Genomic DNA, 24,682 nt, shown 5'->3' with positions numbered 1-24,682 from the left:
TAAACCCGGGGCAAATTCATATCAATGTATGGCAAAACCAACCAATATAATATTGTAAAATAATTTGCCTCCAATAAAAAAATAAATTAATTACAAAAAAAAAAAATACCTTTTCTGGTACGAAAAAGACATAGGTATTCCTCAAATTGTTCATTTATCTGGCCTTATTATTTCTGCTTCTGGATCAAAAGCAATGCCAGCATACTTCATTCTGGTGCCCAGTTGGCACTTGAAATGGGTGACTAAGCTGGTGCAGCAGACACTGTCAGCCGTGCCTAGACCGTGTCCCCTGGCCACCCACTGTGCCCACCTGTCTCACTCGCTCTGCCTTCCCAAGGATTACCCAGGTTCTCGCAGCTCTGCCTGCTGCGTGGCAGGGGATGTGCTGGGCATTCGCTCATCCTTCCACCCTGGCAGCCTCGCTCTGTGACCGCAGGGAACTCTGGTGTTTGTTTTTGTTTTTCCCACTTTATTTATTTATTTTTAATTGAAGGATAATTCCTTTACGAGTGTTTAAATCAGCTGAGCGCCTTCATCCCTGTGGTGGGCAAACCTGAGATGTGTGTTTTACACAGTCTCCCAGAGAGGCCCCAGCAGGACTGTGCTCCCACTGTCCACAGAGGTAGCTGGTGTGACAATGAAGCTTTTACCAGCTGTCTTCCCTTCGTGGCCTCGCCTCCTCACTCCCCCACTGGCGCTTTCCTCACCTCTTAAATAAACCACCTGCAATCAAATCTTTGTCTCAAGGTCGGCTTCTGGGGGTGCTAGCTGTCTCTTGCTGTGCCAAATGCCTTAAAAAAAATACAGTCTGGTGGACCAGTGTTTTGAAAATTATTATGAAGGACGCAAATAAAATGTATTAAAACCTGACTTAGAAACTCCATCCATGTGAGTAATGATTATGGGAAAACAGGAGAGAACATTATCCGACATCATGAGAATCATCTTGTTTGAGTGCTCTATACGAAGTTTAACCTAGATATATATATATATTTTAAAATGTGCCGGCCTTACTTTGCTTCTCTAGAATAAAAGAAACAAGCAAACTATTCCTCTTCCAACAAAACTAATAAAAACTAACATTTATTGAGGACTGATTACTTATTACTCACTGTTCTCAGAGCTTTGTACACCTTACCATTCTTAAGATCAGGTAAAAGAATCAGTGATCAAAAAATTCCATGTTTGCTATACACACTACTATGTATAAAACAAATAACTAATAAGGATCTACTGTATAACACGGGGAACCCTACTCAGGACTCTGTAATGGCCGATATGAGAAAAGAACCTAAAAAAGAATGGACATATGTATAACTGATTCACTTTCCTGCACACACCTGAAACTAACACAGCATTTTAAATCAACTATACGCTAATAAAAATCTTCTAAAAATTAAGTTTTTTAAAAATATTAAATACGTTCATACAGATTCACTTATAGCAAAGAAGCCAGCTAACTTCAACTCTGTTAATTCTACCTTAAAGCAACCATTCTCAAGCCATAAGATTAGACTTTACTAACAACCTTTCATTTGTTAACATTTTCCTTTTTGCTGTGAGGAAACTGAGCCCAGGTATCCAGCCCAGGGCCCAGAAAGTTAGTGAAAAGCCTGTAAAGTCAAACTGCCAGTACTTCAGAATATCCTTTTAAAATTTTACACAATACCTCGGCTTTTGAAATTGAAACTTTAGGGATCCTTACCTCCTTGTAAGGTAATATGCCAGCAAATTTGGAAAACTCAGCAGTGGCCACAGGACTGGAAAAGGTCAGTCTTCATCCCAATCCCAAAGAAAGGCAATGCCAAAGAATGCTCAAACTACCGCACAATTGCACTCATCTCACACGCTAGTAAAGTCATGCTCAAAATTCTCCAAGCCACGCTTCAGCAATATGTGAACCGTGAATTCCCAGATGTTCAAGCAGCTTTTAGAAAAGGCAGAGGCACCAAAGATCAAATTGCCAACATCCGCTGGATCATGGAGAAAGCAAGAGAGTTCCAGAAAAACATCTATTTCTGCTTCATTAACTATGCCAAAGCCTTTGACTGTGTGGATCACAAGAAACTGTGGAACATTCTGAAAGAGATGGGAATCCCAGACCACCTGACCTGCCTCTTGAGAAACCTGTATGCAGGTCAGGAAGCAACAGTCAGAACTGTACATGGGACAATCGACTGGTTCCAAATAGGAAAAGGAGTGTGTCAAGGCTGTATATTGTCACCTTGCTTGTTTAACTTATATGCAGAGTACATCATGAGGAACGCTGGGCTGGAAGAAGCACAAGCTGGAATCAAGATTGCTGGGAGAAATATCAATAATCTCAGATATGCAGATGACACTACCCTTATGGTAGAAAGTGAAGAGGAACTCAAAAGCCTCTTGATGAAAGTGAAAAAGGAGAGTGAAAAGGTTGGCTTGAAGCTCAACATTCAGAAAACAAAGATCATGGCATCTGGTCCCATCATTTCATGGGAAATAGATGGAAAAACAGTGGAAACAGTGTCAGACTTTATTTTTTGGGGCTCCAAAATCACTGCGGATGCTGATTGCAGCCATGAAATTAAAAGACTCTTACTCCTTGGAAGGAAAGTTATGACCAACCTTGATAATATATTAAAAAGCAGAGACATTACTTTGCCAACAAAGGTCCGTCTAGTCAAGGCTATGGTTTTTCCCGTGGTCATGTATGGATGTGAGAGTTGGACTGTGAAGAAAGCTGATCGCCGAAGAATTGATGCTTTTGAACTGTGGTGTTGGAGAAGACTCTTGAGAGTCCCTTGTACTGCAAGGAGATCCAACCAGTCCATTCTAAGGGAGATCGATCCTGGGTGTTCATTGGAAGGACTGATGCTAAAGCTGAAACTCCAATACTTTGGCCATCTCATGCGACGAGTTGACTCACTGGAAAAGACTCTGATGCTGGGAAAGGTTGGGGGCGGGAGGAGAAGGGGACGACAGAGAATGAGATGGCTGGATGGCATCACCGACTCTGTGGACATGAGTTTGAGTGAACTCCGGGAGTTGGTGATGGACAGGGAGGCCTGGCGTGCTGTGATTCATGGGGTCGCGGAGAGTCGGACACGACTGAGCGACTGAACTGAACTGAACCTCCTTGTGAGTCAATGAACTCTGTTGCTATAATCACTACTCTGTGAATCAGTACTTCATTTGTCTTAAAGTAAATTTCCTCAAGTGATATGCCCTCATTATAGGGTTCTGAGTTAGGTGAATGAGCTTAGGTTACATTAGTCATGGTTTTAAGGATTAAGAATAAATCATCACTGTTGTTTCTAATTAACGAGGTTACAACTCTCCTTCATCCATAGGGCAAAACTGCTTTTCTATGAGGATACTGATACTTTAAATGCCATTGCTTCAACAACACTGCTGTGAACTAAGAATCAGACTAATTATTTCAAATGTTCATTTGGTACATTCGTGAGAATAGAAGCTACCAAATATTAAAATAATCAAAGAACTACATTGCCTTAGATTTCAAAAACTCTCCAGAAAAGAAAAGTCCCCAAACGTAAGTGTGAAGGATCATCTATTACTCTGTTTTCTTTTTGTAGTATTTTCAGTCAATGCAAGGACAGAGGCCATTTACTTAAAGATACATCAAACAAAACTTGGTTCTTTACTGAATAATCCACAGAGGTTAAAACATTCCAGCTTAACTCTACAAGTGAAATCAAAACCAAATGACTGAGCATATTGTACAATGAATACCCTAATAATTAAATGAAATAACGTAGATACAAGCACGTGGTATATAATGAGCCCTAAAAAGAAAGTCCTTCACAGGGTATCTATCATCTTCTTTGAAGAGGATGATCTTATATAAATATGGATCAGTTCAATGAGAAATATGAATTAGCAGGAAATAAAATGACTGGGATTTCCAAACTTCTAATATCAAGCAAGTTCAGCTAAAAGATGAACAAGAGAAATCTTGCCTGATATGCATATACTTTTATAAAAAATTTGCCTAAATTTTTTTAAATCCAAGTATTGACCCCCACCATTATTTCACACGAAGTCAGGGGCATCTTCAATAATGTGCTAGAAGACATCACCATAGAACATAAAACACCTAAGGAAAAAAATGTCTTTCAACCACAGTACCTCTGAATAACACTAACATTACCACTTTAATTACCTGGTTTCAGGAGATGAAGAGATTTCATTTGTGTCTGCCCTTTTACTTCTTGGAAATGATGGACTAGCTGGAGGCATTTCACCACTTAAACGATCTGGGAAAATTCGGTCTTTATTCAAATTGATTTCTGAATAGGGACAGTTGGCAGCACTAAAACGTTACAAATCAAAAAAAGAAAGAAGAGAAGATTCCTATTAGACCATAATTACTTCTTCCAATTAAGATGACAAGATACAAAATGCAAAATGCAAAAATTTAACTCAATATATAGTTAAATAGATTAAACACATAGCATAAAATATTTTACTTTTAAAACATAATTTAAGTATATTCTGATAGAAAATATGTCTTTGCCCTAAATTTTTAAATACAATCTCCTGCAATCTCTGGACGTGAGTAATGGTCAACAAAGGATTCCTTCTTGTATTGTCCAAGGGCAGGGTCTGTGTGTAACTCTGTGAACAATCAGCCCAAGAGAGAAATGCTTAACATAGGAGGGTTGGTGACAGAGGTGGGACAGAGACAGATGATTGGACAAGACAGAGCAGAACTGCTTGCTAAAACGATCTCCAAGCCCTGGGTCATCACAGACTGTTTAATTTCCTTTGTAACATCTGCTGCCCTCGAAAGGAAGGAGGTTCCAGGCCCATATGCATTCCTGATTGCCCAGAAAAATACATCATCCTGTAGCTAATCCTGTTCCTGACATGAAAAAGGACAAGAAGATAACTTGGATAATGACCCATCTAGCTCCCTTCCCTTCCACTGGCAACCACTAGGTTGGTCTCTCAGATTCCATCTGGGGATCATTCCTGTCATCCAAGCAAAGGGAATCTGGGTCAACTACCTGTTCAGTCAGCCTGAAGTCAGCACACTCCTGTGCCTTCCGACTCCAGAACAACTGGCAGATTCTGTATCTTGATACAGAATCAACGATTCGGACTAACTCCCTATCTTGGCCCTTGGTGTTTAGGAAACCTCCTGAGATCTGGAAATGATGTGGAGTTAGGTAAATTATATTAGTGTCCTGCATATTCTTTTCCTCAAATTAGGTAATATTGGGGGAAATTTTTAAACACTGCCTTTCTGCCCTCTACCAAGAGAATCTGACAAATCCTCTTAGGAGGAGAGAAGAGTGTGCAAAGGCTCCCAAAGTAATTCTGATAATGGTCTACAAAATTTATCACAGATAACTTGTAAGCAAAAGTACATCTTTATTTTCTTTGCTGACATGCTACTTTATACTGCTATGTCTTATAATAAACATGGTTAAAACCAAATTCATCTTTAATGAACTCCCTTCCCCTGAAAACAAAAAGGATAAAAAACACAACTATCTCTTCCTGCTCTTCATTTTTTCTTTCTGATAAAGAAAATATATTAACCAACTCTCAGATCACAGTCAAGTTTGATTTTGTTCTTTCTTCCTCATATTGTGTATGCACCCTATTGCAAATTATCTACTTGATGGCTCAGATGGTAAAGGATTTGCCTGCCATGCAGGCAACCTGGGTTCGATCCCTGGGTTGGGAAGATCCCTGGAGAAGTAAATGGCTGCCCACTCCAGTACTCTTGCCTGGAGAATCTCATGGACAGAGGAGCCTGATGGGCTACAGGCCATGGGTCGCAAAGAGTCGAACACAATTGAGTGACTATCACTCAGGAAAAAAGTGGCAGAAAAAAAATACAAATATAATTTTTTTTATTAATTTCTTTTGATACATAATATGTTGTTCTTCCTAGAATATCACAACCATCAAATGTTTGACTCACTATTAAACACCTGGCTTTACAATTATTGAATAACTGTCTGTATCTTCTTTTTGAAATTCATCAGATATGAAGAAAGAAAAGGAAATGAGGGTGCTGATTTTAACCCCACTCTATCACAGGAAAGTTTCCCAGATTTTTAGATGGGCTGGGTCCCCACCTACCCACTACAGTGAATAGTTGTGGTTTAGAAGATTATAAGCTCCCCAAGGGCAGCCCCTTCCTCTGTTTGTTGATTAAATGATGGAAGAGGATGTCTCTCTAGACCACCATATGTAACCATGGGTAGCTCAGAGAGGCAAGACTGCAGAATGAGACTTGGCACCTAAATATCCCCCTTACCTCGGTTGCTAGGGCCAGAGGGAAATTTCAAACTCTCATTTTGAAGCAGGGAAACAAGCACAGCCTTCTGAGCAAAGATATACTATTGGGCCAGGATGATCAACCAACACAACCCTGCGCTGATTGGCTATACATACTGTGCTAAGCCTTCTCTTCTTCTGAACCCTGAGAAAAATCAAATGGGTTTAAACATCTCCAGTTCTTACAACTACTCCGGGACAGAAAGGGAAACCAGCTGGTTCCCATAATGGGAGGTGATTTAAAAAATAAAAAGGCACAGAATGCAAATAAAGTGTGCACAGAGGGATGGGCGATGCCCCAGACGGAAATCAAGAGCCTGGCTCTCAATGTGCTCTGCAGCTCTGTCCACAATGAGCAAACACAACTTGGAAGACTTTGCTTTACAAGACACTTGTAAAATGAAGAGAATGACAACAAACATTACACAGATGGAGTGTGTTACCCAGGGTACGCTGCTTTACTTGCATGATGTCATCTAACTCCCACAAACCTGGAACATCATTCCTATTCTAATGCTCATTTAATAGATGCAGAGACTGAGGCTTTAAAAAGGGGAATTTGCTTAGTATCATCCCACTAGCGTGTGAACTCCAGCTCTCTCCTACAGGAGCAAAAAGTACCTTGCAATATTAAATTATTTCTTTATCCGTAATCCATGACAATTAAACCTGAAAGTACCACCTCTTAGCAAGATGAGGCTGCCATATAGCTATGAACTGTGTGTGTGTTAGTTGCTCAGTCATGCCAACTCTTTGGGACTCCACCAGGTTCCTCTGTCCATGGGATTTCCCAGGCAAGAATATTGGAATGGGTTGCCATTTCCTCCTTCAAGGGATCTTCCAGACCCAGGGATCGAACCTGCCTCTCTTGCATCTCCTGCAATGGCAGCCAGATTCTTTACTACTGCACTGCCAAGGAAGCTCAGAAAGGTTAAATACTAACGAAGGCAGTACTTAACCTTTCTGGGCCAGTTTCCTCATTTTTAAGTTTATAAAATTCATATGCAAAATGACTTTATAAACACAGACGTGCTGATCAAACTTCTCTGGGAAAAGTGGGTTTCACTAGGCTTATAATCATTTTCATTTTTCTCATCTATTGAGTTTTTAATAACGAAACATAAGTAAGGCTTGGCCCATGGCACAACAGGTACACTTACAAACAGTCATGGGCACATGCAATTATACATGTACCCACAACTCTGCTTACACAGTTCCCCAGACATTAGAGGAGCAGATTCACACAGGATCACACAGCTCTTTACTATGAGGACTTTATTAGGGTGCACTCTGTTCTATTAGCAAATCATTCCATACCTGCTATATATATATAAATTCTTGTTCCACTGGCCCCTGTAAGGAGGTAGTTTTTCCTTGGAATGACTATCCAGTGTATTAGGAAAGGTGGAAAAGCGACCTTGTTCACTGCCTCCCACTGCCACCTTTACAACCTTTTTAATTATAAATACATTTATTTAAACAACTGGACGATGTCTTCCGTTTCCTAAGTGGTCACATGCTCATTCTCACTCTCTTCCAAGACAGGAATCTATAAAATACAAGTTCTATCCAGCTACTGTGGTTTGCATGAGAGTATAGCGGTTAGTGCCTTAAGAGCCTAAGCTGAATCCTGGGTCTGCCACTCTCTGATCTTGGGTACTTTTCTCAAGCATTCTAAATCTCTGTTCCCACTTCTGTGAAACAGAGATTAGAGTAGTGCCAGCTTTATAAAGCTGCTGAGAGAATAAAACGAGATAACAGATCTAAGTCCTAAAACAGAGCCTGGCACCTAGGAAGTCACACACAAAAAAAGCCTGCCTAGGATTATCATTTTAAAAGGAGAAGAAGAGGAACACTTAACCCCTACTGGGTAAAAGGCCATCAGCAAAAAGAAACAACAGCATTAAAAACTCCATAACACACCTTGCTTATGGAGGCTCACTGCTTCCCTCAGGAAAAGGTGATGATTCTAAGCGCTACACATTCATGCGCCTCCAAATTCCTGTTTATACCATGCTGGCTTCCTTAGAAGTGAAGCCTTCTCCTCTGTACAGCCCATCACCTAGCCCAGTATCTGCACACAGCAGGCACTCAATAAATGTTTGTTCCACGAGTGGACTGAATCTTGAATTAAAATGATGACTGTGGTTTGAAGGTGTATGTCCAGAGTTATTAATTTTTAAAAACTCTCCATGGACTTTATAAATATCCTTCAGATGTTGTGAGAAGTACTCTCTACTTTTTTTTTTCTTTTCCTGATTAATTTTACTGAGATAAAATCTTACATAGGGGAGATTTACTTCACTTCTGAAGACATTAGATATGCAAAACATTCAGTTTTATATAACTTTAGTTTTCTTTTAATCTCTCATTATGACCTCTCAGTAAGTCAAATGAGTGAATCAAGAAAGGGACACACCATGACACAGCTAATATTAATACTGCCTTGCTAGAGACAGAATTGTCATCTGGCTTCTGAGCATCTCTAGAAATGGGAACACTGTATCCACATCCAACTTGCTCACTGATCTTTTATGTCTCCACATTTAAAAACAGTACATTCTTAATTTCATTGTTGAGAACACATTTGTATTTCCAACACTTCTTAGATCAAATTCAACGATTGTAATTTTTGGAGACGCTAACAACACATCCTAGTCAAAACATAGGCTTGTGCTTACATGTTCACAAAATTGATAACTCTTGCCAAAACAGCAACTTTTTTTGTTATCTAAGCAAAGAACGCATGTTTTGATTTATGCAATTTCTCACACTAATCCAAAGAGAATTTTCTCATTACGTTTTCCTAAACACAGCATTCTTGGCAAGGACGAAGATAAACGCCAGTGAAATGAACCTGTCAAAGAACATTCGTGATGCAGCAGCTCTTCCACAAGTCTAGTAAGGAAATGGTAAACACACTGTGGCTGCTAAGGGTTAATGTTCCGCCAGATAAAGAGCATTAAGTGCTATGAAGAGAACAGCATATTCAGGAAGAAAAGCCAATGGAGTAGGCTGAGAAAATGGGAAGCCACGACACAGGCAGGAGTTGACACTGTCTGTGGGTCCTCTGGATTGCATTCCTGCCCCAAACTATGCACAGATCTGCGGGCTATGTCTGATAAGTGACAAGGAAATGAACACTTCTGTTTCAATGCGTGTCTTATAAGCCACGATGTCTACTCCTTCCTCATTCATTCCTCAAAACAATATGTCATTGTCTACTACGGCTTCAATTATACGGAAAGATTTTTTTTTTAACCACATTTCTCCATCACATCTTATATGATTCTCCTCATAATTTCTCCCTTAACTTAGGAAATACAACACTACATCTTTGAAAAAACACTGCAGAGACAATCACTGAAACTCTGTGAAATGGGGGTAGACCACCTCTGAGGTCCACAACCCATCTGGGGAAAGGTGGTCTTAATGAGTGGCTGGTGCCATCAAGCAGGGGACAAGACTGTTGGCACAGACCTTGCTGTGACAGGCAAACCTCTCTGCTCAGACCTACAGCACTCCTACAGAGATTACAGACATTGCTATAAGGTGGATTTTCTTCCCAGAAGACCAAAAAGAAAAATTCTTTGTAAATTTTTCATTGCACCACACATCATAATGTCAGTATTCACCCATTTTTAAGATTTCTTTGATCTTTTCCTTCATAATTTGAGCAAACTGCCTTTGGTTCAATGAACACATTAGTGTTGTAAAGCAGAAAGGTACACATGTCAAAGTTTCAATATTAGTTATTACTTCGTATCTCATATTAAATCAGTTTTTGTATCTCAATTAAATTGAGTTTTTATAGTTTCATTAGTCCCTGAGTTCTTTGAAGGCTAGATTTGTGACTTATTTGGAAAGCCATGCCCTGATTCTCAGTGACAGGGGACTGGTCAAGGGCACAGTTAGACTGGGAGATATTCCTGGCTACCTCCTCACCAGCTGTCAATTAGGCAAGTTAGAGACACCTCTACAGTGTCATGGTGGCTTCACCAAAAAAACGAAGAAAATAATAGTCCAATATTATAGGGTCATTTGAAGGTTATCCAATACATGCTATTAGGAAAAAAAAAACTGCTGCTCAAAAATATTTACTGAATGAAAGAATTTATGGATATATAAAGAAGTCTGGCATACTAATGAGTTATTTGGATTTATATACCATAGTCACTCCTCCTCCATGGTTTCGCTTTCTATGGTTTCACTTATCTGAGGTCAATCTAAGTAGGAAAATGTCAAATGAAAGATTCCAGAAATAAACAATAAATTTTAAACTGTGCACCATTCTGAGCAGCACGATGAAATCTCACAGTGTCCCGCTCTGGCCCTGTGAGAAGCAAATCACCCCTCAGTCCAGGGCATCCAGCCCGTTAGTGACCTAGCAGCCTCCTCGGTTACCAGATCCACTGGCAAGGTATCACAGTGCTTGTGTTAAGTCATCTTTGCTGTACTTAATAACAGCCCCAAAGCACAACAGTAGTGATGCTGGCACTTCAGGTATCCATAAGGCGCTTCCTTTAGGTGAACAGGTGACAACTCTCGACTTCATGGGGAAATAATCTCTACAGTAAAAATGAATCTTCTATCTGTCAAATTATGAGGAAAAAGAAATTTGTCCTAGTTCTCCTGTCATACCTCAAACTGCAAAAGTGAGGGCCACAGTGTGTAACAGATGCATAGTTAAAATAGAAAAGGTATTCAATGGGTACACTACGACTTTAGACAGACAACGTTCACATAACTTGTATTACAGAACATTATTTATAACTGCTCTATTTTAATATTATTGTTGCCAATCTCTTACTGTGCGTGATTTATAAGTCAAACTTTATCATAGGTATGTATGAATAGGAAAAAACATAATATATATAAGGTTCAGTACTATCCCAGGTTTCAGGCATCCACTGGGGATCTTGGAACATACCCACACAGGGACAGGGAGGGTAGGAGAGATACTACTGTAATGCCTGAAAGTAATCCAGCTGGCTTCACTGGCCAATACTGAATCACTCCTAGGATACAGTGTTTTTATCTCCCCTTAATCTTACTGCTTTTGGCTTGGAGTCATACAAGCCACGAAAAGGATTTTTAAATGGATATTTGCAAATGGAATCATGATCTTGTCTACATGCAGATTTTTACTCTGGAACACACTGAACCCCATAAAACAAACTTGGCAGCAGTGTTGCAAAGGGCTGTGAGGTTACAGAAATTTATGGAAGAAGAAACATATATGAAGATAAAACCACCATGTCAATTTTACAATTCCTATTAATTCTTGGAGAAACAGGCAGGGAAATCTTCAGATGTTTTAAGGACTAAGATTCACAACCTGTATAAACTAGATAGACAAGGAATCATTTTTCTTACTGGGCAATCCAATTAACATGCAGTTAGAACACTTTACGCTGACAAGTTATTATTTTAATATATACAAGAATAGATGATGCCTCTGTTCTCTAAAAATCCCAGTTAATATCACAGAAATTTCTTACTATTCCAGTAATATTTGAATATGTCTACAAATAACCCAAATTGCCCAAGTAACACATCAAATTTCAAATGTATGATTTTGGTTTCTCTTTTAAGTTATTTAGAAGTAAGAGAAAAATATTGAAACCACTCACTTTTGACCAATGTACTCTGAAATGTGTCTATTTATATTTGTGCTTTTTGTGATCTTTGCTGCTAATCTACAATAATCTCACCTCTCACCATTCAAATTGTTGAGTCATCCAATCAGAATATTTTACCAAACAAATACTTTCAACAAGGCCCGCCCTCTTCTCACTATTAATGGTCAACCCAAAATGACTTTAAGATGTAAAGTACCTATAAAACTAGTCAGGTTGCAAGAAGCTACCGTAAATCTATTTTAATTCACGAATGCATTCTCTCCCAGGAATATTTAACTACACATCCACTCTTCATTTTTATATGGTCACCATAGCAACCACAGTTCATATGGATCTGAATGCAGAATTAGTTCATATCTATTAAGTATACATGGAAATCATTATTGTCCACCTACAAGGGAGAGGCACCCTCTATCTGACCACAGAAGGAATCTCCATGTAAGTGGAAGCACCAAATACCTGTGAGGGCCCAGGTGTCTCGCTCTCTTAAAATGTCCAATCCCTTTACATCCTGGGGTTGTGCAGCCACCATGTTCTGAGGCTTCCATCAGTTCTAAGGGGCCTATTAAAAAGCAAAAAGAAAAAAGCAAAAAGTTAAGGCTGTAAGAGGCAAATGCCTTGGAGCAGAATAAGAAAACAAAAACAACAACAATTTTTCAATCAACACTCATACACAGAAAAACAAGGCCCTACAAAATTAAAACTATGTTTAGTCTCTACTTCTAAAGGTTTTCCCTAGTACTTTGTTCACAGTCTTTCTTTTAATAGTGAAACAGTACACTTTGACCCAACCCTCTTTCAAAATGTCACAAATTCCAGAGATACCTAAATCTGAAATAATGAGACGATTCTAAACAGCTTGATCAAGTAAATAACATAATTAATATACGAACACTCGCACGCTGGGAAAACTTCAAACAACACACCAGGATACAGAAGAACAGTTACACATCCCCTTTAAGCGACTCTCTTCACATTTCATACCCTCCTTAGTCCTGACTAACCATGTTAACATGACCTTCCTAGATGTTCCAAGCATTCCCAAATGTACCTACATTTGCATACGTACATGTATCAAATCTTTGGTTTACTCCTGCCACATAAACTAGGGACAACGTGGGTATATGCTATTCTGAAGCAGTCTTCTTTGGTCTTTAGCTTCAACTCAACAGTAATATTTTTATGATTTGCACAGCAGTTGTAATGAGTGTACCAAAATTTATTTAAGCAATATTTGTTCCCAAGGGTTATTATTTTAAATATACTATGACCAATATCATGCAGTGCATTCTGTTGGCCTTTTGCAGTTTCTAGGTGACATCCAGGAATGAAGCCACTAGTTGGGAAGGGCATGCTAAATCTTTAAGAAACCCCATAATAATGTATTTGTCACATTTTTCTTTCTACAATGTATTTATTTTCCTCCACAATTGAAATCCAGTATGTTAAGCTCAAGGCTCCCCAGTGGCTTAGCGGTAAAGAATCCACCTGCAATGCAGGAGCCAAAGGAGATACGTGTTCAAACCCTGGGTGGGGAAGATTCCCTAAAGGAGGGCATGGCGACCCACTCCAGTATTCTCGCCTAGAGGATCCCATGGACAGAGCAGCCTGGTGGGCTACAGTCCATAGGGTCGCACAGAGTCAGACATGACTGAAGTGAAGCACACACGTGTTAAGCTCTTGGTGTACCTTTTTCAAAAAACTGAATTTAACTAAAATTTTTATTGAAGTGACGGTAGATTCACATGCAACTGTGAGTAATAACACAGAGGCCGATCCCTTGTACACTTTGCCCAGTTTCTCCTGATGGTACTACTTTGCAAAACTATCGTATCAAGTCACTATTAGGATATTGACATTGATACATTAAATTTTGATAGTCTGACAAATTGTCTTCCAAAATTTAGTACTAGTTTTAAAAGATGACAATACTGCTAAATAAAAGAAAGTCTAGGCACAGACTACTTTTTCAGATATTAAATTTTTTCTTTTATGTACTTTTGACTATCAGGTTAACTAAAAATGCAGTAAGAGGAAAAACGATTATATAGAGAAAAAATGTACAGGAGAGAAGGAGAATGAGAAGGAAAAGAGAATATTAAGCACATTACGCAATAGTGGAAACATTTCTTTAAGTAATCTTTAAGAGTGTATCTTACTCAAAGGAGGTTGAAGAGGATGCCCAGTTTTTGAACACCAACCGACAGGGTGAATGTCAGGAGAATCTGCATCTATCCAGTAATCATAGCAACTATTCCAGCCATCAAAGTGAACCTGGATAACAAAAAGATATCAACAGTTTAATTCAGGTCACAAATATCCCTACAGTAAAAACTCTGCCAGTGGTAACCATCTTCACTCTCACTTATAAACAGTACACTGAATATACAAATAAATTAAAACACAATAGATGTCAGATGGATGAAAATTCAAATATTGAAAACTGAATAATAAAAGTTCTAGAAGAAAGCATGAATTAATGTATTTATCTTAAGAGTTTGAAGCCTTCGTAAGCAAGATGCCAAACTCAAAAGCCATAAATGAAAGATGGATCAATTCAACTACACTAAAGTTCAAATCTTCACAATGGCAAATACTACTGCTAGCAAGATGAAAAACCCAAAAGAAACCTGAAAAACATATTTGTTAGCGTGTGACAATGTACTTTGTTTCTCAATTCATAAAAAAATCATATATCAGTATAAAAAGATGAAAAATCTAATAGAAAAGGTGGAAAAGCAACGAACAGCTCATTAACAGAAAAATAAAAATAAATGGTAAACATCTGAAACGACAATTTCACTTATAACTAAAAAGCTACAAATTAAAATCACAAGATGCAATTCTTTTCCTTTCAATCTGCCAGAATGTTCCATTTCGGTGATTCCTAAAGCTAGTGAACACGAGATTAATGGACGCTCTCATAAACCACTGACAGGAGCCTTGACTAGTGAGATCTTTCTGGAGAGGTATTTGCAACAATGATTAACACTTAAAATATATCATCTTTGACTTGGTAATCTGAATAACTCAATTCATTGTTGTGCCAGCAAAAAACCAGAATGCCTACTATCTACAAGACTGGTTGTATAACTTATGGTATATTTATGTAATGGAGAAGTACAGAGTTACTAAAGCATGTATATATGGATTCAACATAATGTCCTTTGCAATGGATCTGCTTTCTCAAGTTTAGAAATCAATTAATCCTAGAATTAAGTCCCATAGAATTCCACATCTGGAGGAAATCATGGATAAAATTTTAAAATGGAAAAAAAACCCACAAAGTTAGTCAGGAGGAGTAACCGGCTTAAGATTCATGGATCCAAAATAAACTTGCTCATCGTCACATACATTGCATATAAAAGCAACACTTAACGCTGTTTAATTTGAAATAACCCTTTTCTTTCTTCTGATCAAAAGTAATGTTCAAATAACACTGAAAATTAAGAATATCAGCTTATGCTGTCAGTACTACCAATACATAAGAAGTTATACATAATTCATAGCATAAAGTAAGTTTTAAACATTCTAATTCTCAACTAATCATTAAGTGATAGTGCTCTATTTTACCAGATTCATGAAACTCTGTTTTCTTTTATTTCTATTCCCAAATTCTATTTCTTCTACACTGGAAACAATGTTCATGTAACTCATGTGACATTTGTTACATTTTACAAAATTTAGCTATCTTCCTATAGCAAACAAACTCAATCCTAATAAGTAAAGGGTTCTCCAACCTGGATACACACTAGAATTACTTGTGATTATTGAAAATAAGAAGAAAAAAAAAAAATGGCTGAGCCCACCAAGGAGGTTCTAAACTTAGAGGTATAACTTGGGTTCTGTGCACCTAACATGTCATTTACTTAACTTCTAAGTAACTCTACTGTATACTGTGAATTTCCAATGATACTAAAAAGGACACTATTGTACTACAATATAGACTCCAAAAATCTTGGTATCATCATAAATAAAAGGGTTCTTTTAATAATTTCCCCCCCAAATACCTTTAAGAATATGTTGAAGATAACATATCTAATGATACCATAAACCCCTTCCTGCTGCTGCTGCTGCTGCTGCTGCTAAGTCACTTCAGTCGTGTCCGACTCTGTGCGACCCCCTAGACGGCAGCCGACCAGGCTCCGCCATCCCTGGGATTCTCCAGGCAAGAACACTGGAGTGGGTTGCCATTTCCTTCTCCAATGTGTGAAAGTGAAAAGTGAAAGTGAAATTGCTCAGTCGTGTCCGACTAGTAGCGACCCCATGGACTGCAGCCCACCAGGCTCCTCTGTCCATGCGATTTTCTAGGCAAGAGTACTGGAGTGGCTTGCCATTGCCTTCTCCGAAACCCCTTTCTAGTTTTCATTAAAACTGATATCCCAGTTTGGCAATGAAAAGTCATCTATCAAAGATGACAGATATATTGACAATATATGACAATATGCAACAAAAAGAAGACAAAACTTTAGTTACTATAAATAAGCTGAATCTCTTCTACAAACTAGGCTGGCTGGCAACTAGGAGAATTTTAGCAGGTTAAGGTTAAATTTCAGAGTTATGAACAGAGGAACAATATAATTCTCTGATAAGGAGCAAATGCACTTAAAAACCTCTATTTAATCACTTATATGTGGAATCTAAAAAATCATACAAGTGAATGTATATGCAAAACAGAAAGATTCACGATATAGAAAGCAAACTAGTGGTTATCAAAGGGGAGAGAGAGGGGAGAAAGAACAAATTAGCAGTACAGGATTAATAGATACAAACTACTGTGAATAAAACAAATCAGCAACAAGGATATACTGTACAGCAAAGGGAATTATAGCCATTATCTTGTAATAACTTTTAATAGAGTATAACCTGCAAAGATACTGAATCACACTGTATATTCAAAACTAATAAAATATTATAAGTATACTTTAATTAAAAATTGCTATCAGAAATACGTGTGCGTTAGTCGCTCAGTCATGTCCAACTCTTGAAGACCCCATGGACTGCAGCTTGCCAGGCTCCTCTGTCCATGGAATTCTCCAGGCAAGAATACTGGAGTGGGTTGCCATTCCATTCTCCAGGGGATCTTCCCAACCTAGGAATTGAACCCGGGTCTTCTGCATTGCAGGCAGATTCTTTACCATCTTAGCCACCAATACTTCAATTAAAGATTGCTATCAGAAATTATACAAACATAATATAAAAAAAAAATTAAACCTAATTAATACTCTTACTATGGAAGCCCAGAAGAAATAAATTTACTATAGTTTGTACAGTTTCATTTCATATTTACTACTTGAGTCACTGGCACATTAAGAGGTTTTCATGAACAAAACAATCAGACTTTCTCGTAATGCTAAGTAATAGTTGTTCTCTTGCTGGGTCCTATTTCAAAATGAAATAAAATTACCTAACAAAGAGTAAGAGAGAAAGATACATAAACATATAACATGAAATATTTAAGCACTGTACAAAACACATGTGAAAGTGAAAGTCATTCAGTCATATCCAACTCTGCAATCCCAGGGACTACACAGTCCATGGAATTCTCCAGGACAGAATACTGAAGTAGGTAGCCTTTCCCTTCTCCAGGGGATGTTCCCAACCCAGGGATTGAACCCAGTTCTCCCATATTGCAGGCAGATTCTTTACCAGTTGAGCCATAAGGGAAGCCTAAGAGACATCCAAAAATATTTATAATAGAAATGTTCCACTATAAAGACAATTAAAAGCAACTAAGCAATGAGGCCGAATGAAAATTCTAAAAACAGGCTGCTGCTGCTGCGTCACTTCAGTCGTGTCCGACTCTGTGCGACCCCATAGACGGCAGCCCATCAGGCTCCCCCGTCCCTGGGATTCTCCAGGCAAGAACACTGGAGTGGGTTGCCATTTCCTTCTCCAATGTGTGAAAGTGAAAAGTGAAAGTGAAGTCGCTCAGTCGTGTCTGACCCTTAGCGACCCCACAGACTGCAGCCTACCAGGCTCCTCCATCCACGGGATTTTCTAGGCAAGAGTACTGGAGTGGCTTGCCATTGCCTTCACTACTAGATATCAAAGCATAGTACAGATAATTTAACATATTTTAAATTACAGTTTAGGAAATTAGATACATTTTTTACCTAAAAATGTAATTTGGACCCTTTGTAAAAACTGAATATTCATTATTGACAATTTCAAGATTAAGACAGATAATAGTTTTTAAGAGCACATTATTTCATTCCTTTTTTTTTTAAACTGATTTGGTTGGATTTTCTGTTCAGGCGAAAGGCAACTCAATAAATCACATTTTAGACCCAGGTGCTTATTTCCACTCTCTTCTGAAATGAAAGCTATGTTTGACAATGTATAAACCCAGAAGAACAAACGGAGAAGGAAAATAGCTGATAAACGTGGCAATGATGAGTGTGGAGGGCACAAGCAGGTGAGGGAGAGCTGGCCCACTGGAAGAGAATGGGTGAGTCGCAGCCCAGACGCCGAGAGAGGGAGAGCAGGGCCAGGGTGAACGAGCTCACCGGGTAGAATCCAGAAGGACTCAATTTGGAGGGAGCAGGTATGTCAGGAGGTCTGGAAAATGACAGGGCTGGCTCAAAGTCTGAATATGGAGATTTATGCAAGATAATGAAAAAAAACCCTCATACGACAGTATGTTATCACAAAAGATCAAAATATTAGGGCCAAAGATAATCTTGAGAGTTTCCAGAGAGAAATTGTCAGAGAGAAGGAACCCATTGGCCTTGGACGTCTCAAAAACCAACATCCCATAAAATAAATTGAATAATAAAAAAAAAATATATATATATATATACTATTGGAAAATGAAGTATCTCTGTATCCACTTTTTCTTCCAAATACATATTTTAAATATTAAAATATGTATTACCTTATACTCTGTATCCACTTTTTCTTCCAAATACATATTTTAAATATTAAAAGTCAGTCAAAGGAGAAAACTTACATAGATTACAGTAAGTAAAGTAGAAAAAAACTTACTTACAAAGATACATAATCACTTAAGTTGCATATTCCTATGGTTTTACTGGGAGAAGGAAATGGCAACCCACTCCAGTATTCTTGCCGGGAGAATCCCAGGGACAGAGGAGCCTGGTGGGCTACCGTCTATGGGGTCACATGGTTTTACTAATGTAATTTTAGGACTTCATTAAATGTCTGCTGAAGTTTTCATCCAAGATGTCTTGTTAAAAAAAAAAGAAAAACAAAACCACAACAGAGAATACTTACTTTTATTCGGTGATCATCTGTGTCTGCAACTGTTGCTACTCTAATAAACACGGGATTTCTTTTGTCTATGACCTCAAGCTTCATTTTTTTCTGGAATCCATGTGGCGGCTTCTGCAGTAATAGAAAATTTTATATAGTGAGATTCAGAGGAAGGGAAGGTGAGCTCTATGTCGCAAAGATAGAATTTATTTTTTTCTTTAATTGAACTATTATAAAAGAACCAGACTCGCAAATTCAAGTTCCTAGAATGGCTTTGGACTTCATTCTCCTTACCAAAAAAGAAAAATCCCAAATCACACAGCCAAGCCTGCAGGCGACAGCAAGAGCCTGAGCAACTAGCCACAGGAGCAAACAGGAAGCCAAAGATCTTAAGCTGAAATTCAGAATATTGTGGTTTTTTTGATTAGTCATAGGGAAGACAAGAATTTTTTCTCATTACTTGGAGCTGTCTTGGCAAAAGTCAACAAACATAAAAGTTATTTTTAAAAGAAAGGGAAGAACATTCAAGTTGTAGAGAGGAGATACAGAAATTAGCATGACACACAAAAATAACAGAAGTCTTTCTAAGAAGAAAATTAGCAATCAAGACACACAAGGTGGAACTGCTCTACTAAGAACGGGAATGGGGCTACCTACATCTCAAAACTCAGCAGAAACCCACCAGCCTCTGAAAAATTTATGGGCAGAAGGAAGGGTGATGGCTAACAGGTGTAATAAAAGTCTAGCTGTGAAAATCAAGTGTGAAAATTATGCAAAGGATACAGAACAATTAATGCAAGGCACCTAAAGGCCTTCTGATTTTCTCTCTGCTATCACTGTGACACTAGATATGCAGACAGAGTTTGACATGCTTTTATCCACTTCAAAGCAAAACTGCAAAGCAGATCTTTTCTGTATGAGGCTAAGTTAGAGGGTCAGATAAAAATCCATAAAATTTCATGACTCTAAACATTACTCATGTATAATCCTGAATTTATGGCTTTTCTTCATGCAACAATTTTTCTCTCAAAAATTTTGATGTTATTTTCTGATATATTTGGATCTATACCTACTAATTAATTTTATCATTAAAAATCCTATAAATTTACATACAAAAGGATCTATTTAAAATGTTGCTTATAATACTGTCACTTTTTTAAAAAATCAAGTATCTAATACATCTTTCTTTTCTTTTTAAAATACAAATTATAAACAAGTTGTTGGAGATTTTAAAAAATTTTAAATACATTTCATTTCTATATTCTTCCCTTGCACACAAATGAGGTTAACTTTGAATCTTAATATGCAAGAAGCAATTACCTGGGTTAGAAAGACACTATAATCAAAACAGATGACCTTGTATTGCGGTAGTCAAACATGCTGATTTATAGCAATAACATTAAACACACACACACACACATCTCAGCTTGCAATAAACAAATCCAAAGGAATGAAGAAATAAAATTTTCATTATAAAACTATAGATATCTTGTGCTGTTTGGTCTTTCAGAATATCTATCTGGAAAAACAGAAATCTGCTGTACAATCAACTCATTGCAAACCAATTCAAACATAATTATTTTCCAAGGAGACTTTAAAGTCCAAAATGGAAGTATTCTTTAGCTGGCAACAATAGACTCCCCCTCCCCATCCCAGTAATCATTTTCCCTTTCAAAACTGTAAAAATTCAATGACTGAACACTATTACCAACATATATGAATCAAATATTGTAAAGTATAATATCTCACCACTTTGAAAGCTCTTGCAGGAGCAGGTAAAGAATTGGTTTCTTCTAAGTATTTATCCCAAGAAAAATGTTTCACATTTGGATAACCTAAGAATGAAAACAGTAAATCCTATCAGGTTTAACCAAAATGACAGTGACAACCACAGGCAGGCCTATAAAATTATGAGATATTGTTATCATTATAATGAAGAAAAGCATGCTCATATTACACAAAACAACTTTAAACTGATTACACATTTGGAAACACATGTAATAATGAAGCAGTTTTCATCTAGATCATGATTTCTCTATTAACTTTTAAATGAGAATATATATAATTTGCATTCTCAAGTTAGGACAGTCTTACAACACAATATATACACAAATACACAAATATAAATACCCTTTAATCTAGAAATTTTACTTCTATTAATCTAGGAAGAATCTTATATGTGTGTACAAAGAAAATGCATCAATTATAAATGTGAAAATGTAAAAATCAGTTAAATGACCATCAATATAGAAATATAGAAATCAATATAGAAATATGCATATATATATATATACACATACACATAAATATCATAAATAGAAAACAGAAAGCATTTATTAAAAAGAATGAGGCAGGTTTATATATACACCAATATGTGAAATATTCCAGACAATCATATTATTAGGCCAAACAAATAAGTTAAAATAAATCATGGAACAGTATTAACAGAATGTATAAAAACAACATCCTTCCTCCGTCCCACTCTCCCTCTGTTTCCTCAGGAGTCCAAAGCCCCTTAGGTAGACCTGAGTAGGAAATGGTGTTGGCCCAGTAGGGGAGGAAACTGGCTACTTTATGTAGTCCTCTTTATGGCTGCTTTATGTAGTCCTTACTTACTGAAAAAATAAGTAAATATACTGGAGAAAATAGAAGCCAGATTTCTCACAGACTAGAAATCTGAAAAGTGAAAAACTAGAATGAATTTGGTGGTGTCAGATATGAACTGCAGCTAATGGTATACATTCATGGTTTTTAATATCTATAAATCGATATAGAAATAAACAAATTTTTATATATTTACTTAATCATATATCCCCTGAAAGGCCAACAGCAGCATTAGTTCAGTAGCAGTGAGCACATCGAGTGTCCGGATCTTAGTGTCTATAAATCGTTCTCTACAAAAATAAACCACAGAGTCTGGGAGAAATGAGTGACGTCAAGGTTGGGTCAGGGAAAAAGCACACGATAAGCCCAGCTATGCCAGAAAATAGGAAATATCTCCAAAAAATAATAAAAACATGTCAAAAGGACACAGAAATCAGCCTAGAGAGTCTCCCACTGGCCAAATGTGAGAAAATCTGAACATGAAAATAAATAATGTTAGTAATGGAATATAAGCCACTGATAATAGTAATTTTGGGGATCCGTGTTGATATAAATAAATTTACTGAATGCATAAATAGGAAGACGAGAAAGCTATTTTTTGCAGAAGAGTGTCATCTAATTATGTACAACAAAAGACTAAATAAGAAAAATTACCATTCAGCAACTATCAGAATATTAATTCACACTAGAAATATCAACAGATGCTAAAACTAGGAAGTGACATGGGACTGAAGTGCAGGATATTTATTTAATTTCAAAGTGTCTTCTCAAAATACTTAATAATTACAGTCAAAAAACCCCCTACATCCATGAATAAGCCTGGTAACTATCATCTTGATCAATCACTGGTAAAAAATCAACCAATAGTGAGATAAACGGACATCAAGTGGCACAGGAGATGCTCCAATGAGAACACAGCACTGTTTCTGTAATATTCCTCCCAAAATGGACACCGTGGATCTAATTACTAGAAAGTACCCATCATGTTCAAATGAATATTCTACAAAATGACCAATTTGTAATTCTTAAACACAGGAGTTATCAAAGTCAAGGACAGCATATTGAAGGAGATCAGAGAAATATGACAACTGAGTAATATGCCATTATTTTGCCATGACATCCTTGACACAACTGACAAACTTGGATGGGTCTCTGATTCAAGGTTATATAAATGAGCTATTTACTGTTCTTACAACTTCTCTGTACATTTGAAAATGTTACAAAATAAAAGTCTGAAAGAGTAAATATGCATACATTTCCAAGTAGTCAACATTTTAGAGCGCATTTTTAAGGTATATACCTTGCAGAATTTAAATTAAAGCTGACTGTGCATGCATGCACATATTTGTGCGCTCATTCCCTCAGTCGTGTCCAACTCTTTGTGACCCCATGGACTGTAACCCACCACCAGGCTCCTTTGTCCATGGGATTTCCCAGGCAAGAATACTGGAGTGGATTGCCATTTCCTCCTCCAGAGGATCTTCCTGACCCAGAGGTCAAACCTGCTGTCTCTTGCATTTCCTGCATTGACAGGTGGGTACTTTACCACTGCGCCACTTGGGAAACCCTGCATGTGTGTGTATACAGAGGCAAAAAAGGTTTCTCTGCAAAGATATAATAACCACCTATTAAGCCATTAAGAGAGAATAGTGGTTATCTCTAGTTTCACTCTAAATTCTTAAAAATAAGCACATCTAAATGGATAATTTGGTAAATCAAAAATAAAAATCATTTTAAAACACATGAAGACTTTAATTTTGGAAAAAGAACAGTAGGTATACAAAGGTTAAAAAAGAACATGAATATGGAGTTGCTGGCAGGGCTGCTCATGAGACTGATCTATGAAGCAGAAGAACAACTGCCTAGGGAGACAGGTGATTATCAACCTTTCTTTTCATAAAGAAGCTGTGAGATGCAAGCCAGGAATCTGCCCTTAGAGAAAAGGGTCCAGAGAAAGGGCATCTTGTTTGCCATGGATCCAAAGAGCAGAATAACATCAGCACAGGCCTTGCATACCAGTCTTTTTATTTGGCATGTTTTTACTTTCGTTTTTTCAACTTTTTAAATTAGTGTGATAAAAAATGTATCACAAAATTTACAAGTTTAACCATCTTCACATGTTACAGTTAGTGGCATCAATTATATTCACACTGCTGTGTATTTGGTACTTTTTCACATGCAATTTTGTATTTTTTAATTTTGCCAAAAAGCTATATACTTTCTCTGCTACTGAATTATAAAAGTCCATGAAAAGAGACAGAAGACTTGGTAATTTGCCGCACATCAGAAGTCAGTAATGATACCTCACACACCCCCTCCCAGGCTGTGAAGACATGGCCAGGAACCTGCTGTTCACTGGTCCTGTTAATTTAACAGATCCCTGCGTGCATGCTGAGTCACTTTAGTCTTGTCCGACTCTTTGCGACCCCATAGACTGTGGCCCACCAGGCTCCTCTGTCCAAGGAATTCTCCAGGCAAGAATATTGGAGTGGGTTGCCAATGATGACCAAAAGGATGGTAAGGAAAAAAAATAAAAAGATCACTATCAAATTGCAAAGTCCAAAAGAATCTGCATAATATAATATAATTCAGATGGTGACAGTGCCAGTCACTATTCACTGGTTCCTAATATTATGTAAGTCTCAGAACCTAGGAGGGCTGAGCGGGGTCTTCCAGGCAGCAGCACATTTGAGCTACCAAACCATTTAATATCTTACTTTAACACTACATGGTTTATGCAAATATTCTTTCACCTTCAAAACAGCTCTGTAAATCAGTAAAGAATAGGAGCTTTCATCCCTGAACATAGAAGAAAATGCAGGAGGTAGAAGGGACTTGCCTTGCCCATCATAGGAACGGTTGGTCCCGAGTGAGTAAATGATCAGGCGCTAACTGAGAAGCAGTATCAAAGAACTAGGGTCAAGCCA

At 37.7% G+C, this 24,682-nt stretch overlaps 1 protein-coding gene across 6 annotated transcripts in view; it reads right to left on the bottom strand.

Annotated features, from left to right (window-relative positions):
• The window catches only part of L3MBTL3 (L3MBTL histone methyl-lysine binding protein 3), a 109,714-nt gene that overhangs the window by 28,433 nt on the left and 56,599 nt on the right, over positions 1-24,682 (bottom strand). For all 6 annotated transcript variants that reach the window (XM_055433301.2, XM_055433302.2, XM_055433303.2 and 3 more), the window contains 5 exons: positions 20,901-20,986; positions 19,173-19,283; positions 14,096-14,210; positions 12,396-12,498; positions 4,163-4,312 (listed from right to left, as the gene is read on the bottom strand). In XM_055433301.2, coding sequence (XP_055289276.2) covers positions 4,163-4,312; positions 12,396-12,498; positions 14,096-14,210; positions 19,173-19,283; positions 20,901-20,986 — 565 coding nt within the window. The remainder of the gene's footprint in view (positions 1-4,162; positions 4,313-12,395; positions 12,499-14,095; positions 14,211-19,172; positions 19,284-20,900; positions 20,987-24,682) is intronic.

This window comes from Moschus berezovskii, chromosome 10, assembly GCF_049115385.1.
Source record: "Moschus berezovskii isolate FMDL1 chromosome 10, NW_MosBer_1.0, whole genome shotgun sequence".
In the NCBI taxonomy this organism is placed as follows: Eukaryota; Metazoa; Chordata; class Mammalia; order Artiodactyla; family Moschidae; genus Moschus; species Moschus berezovskii.
Note: the sequence above shows the minus strand (reverse complement) of the source record. Positions and strands in the feature narration are given on the sequence as shown.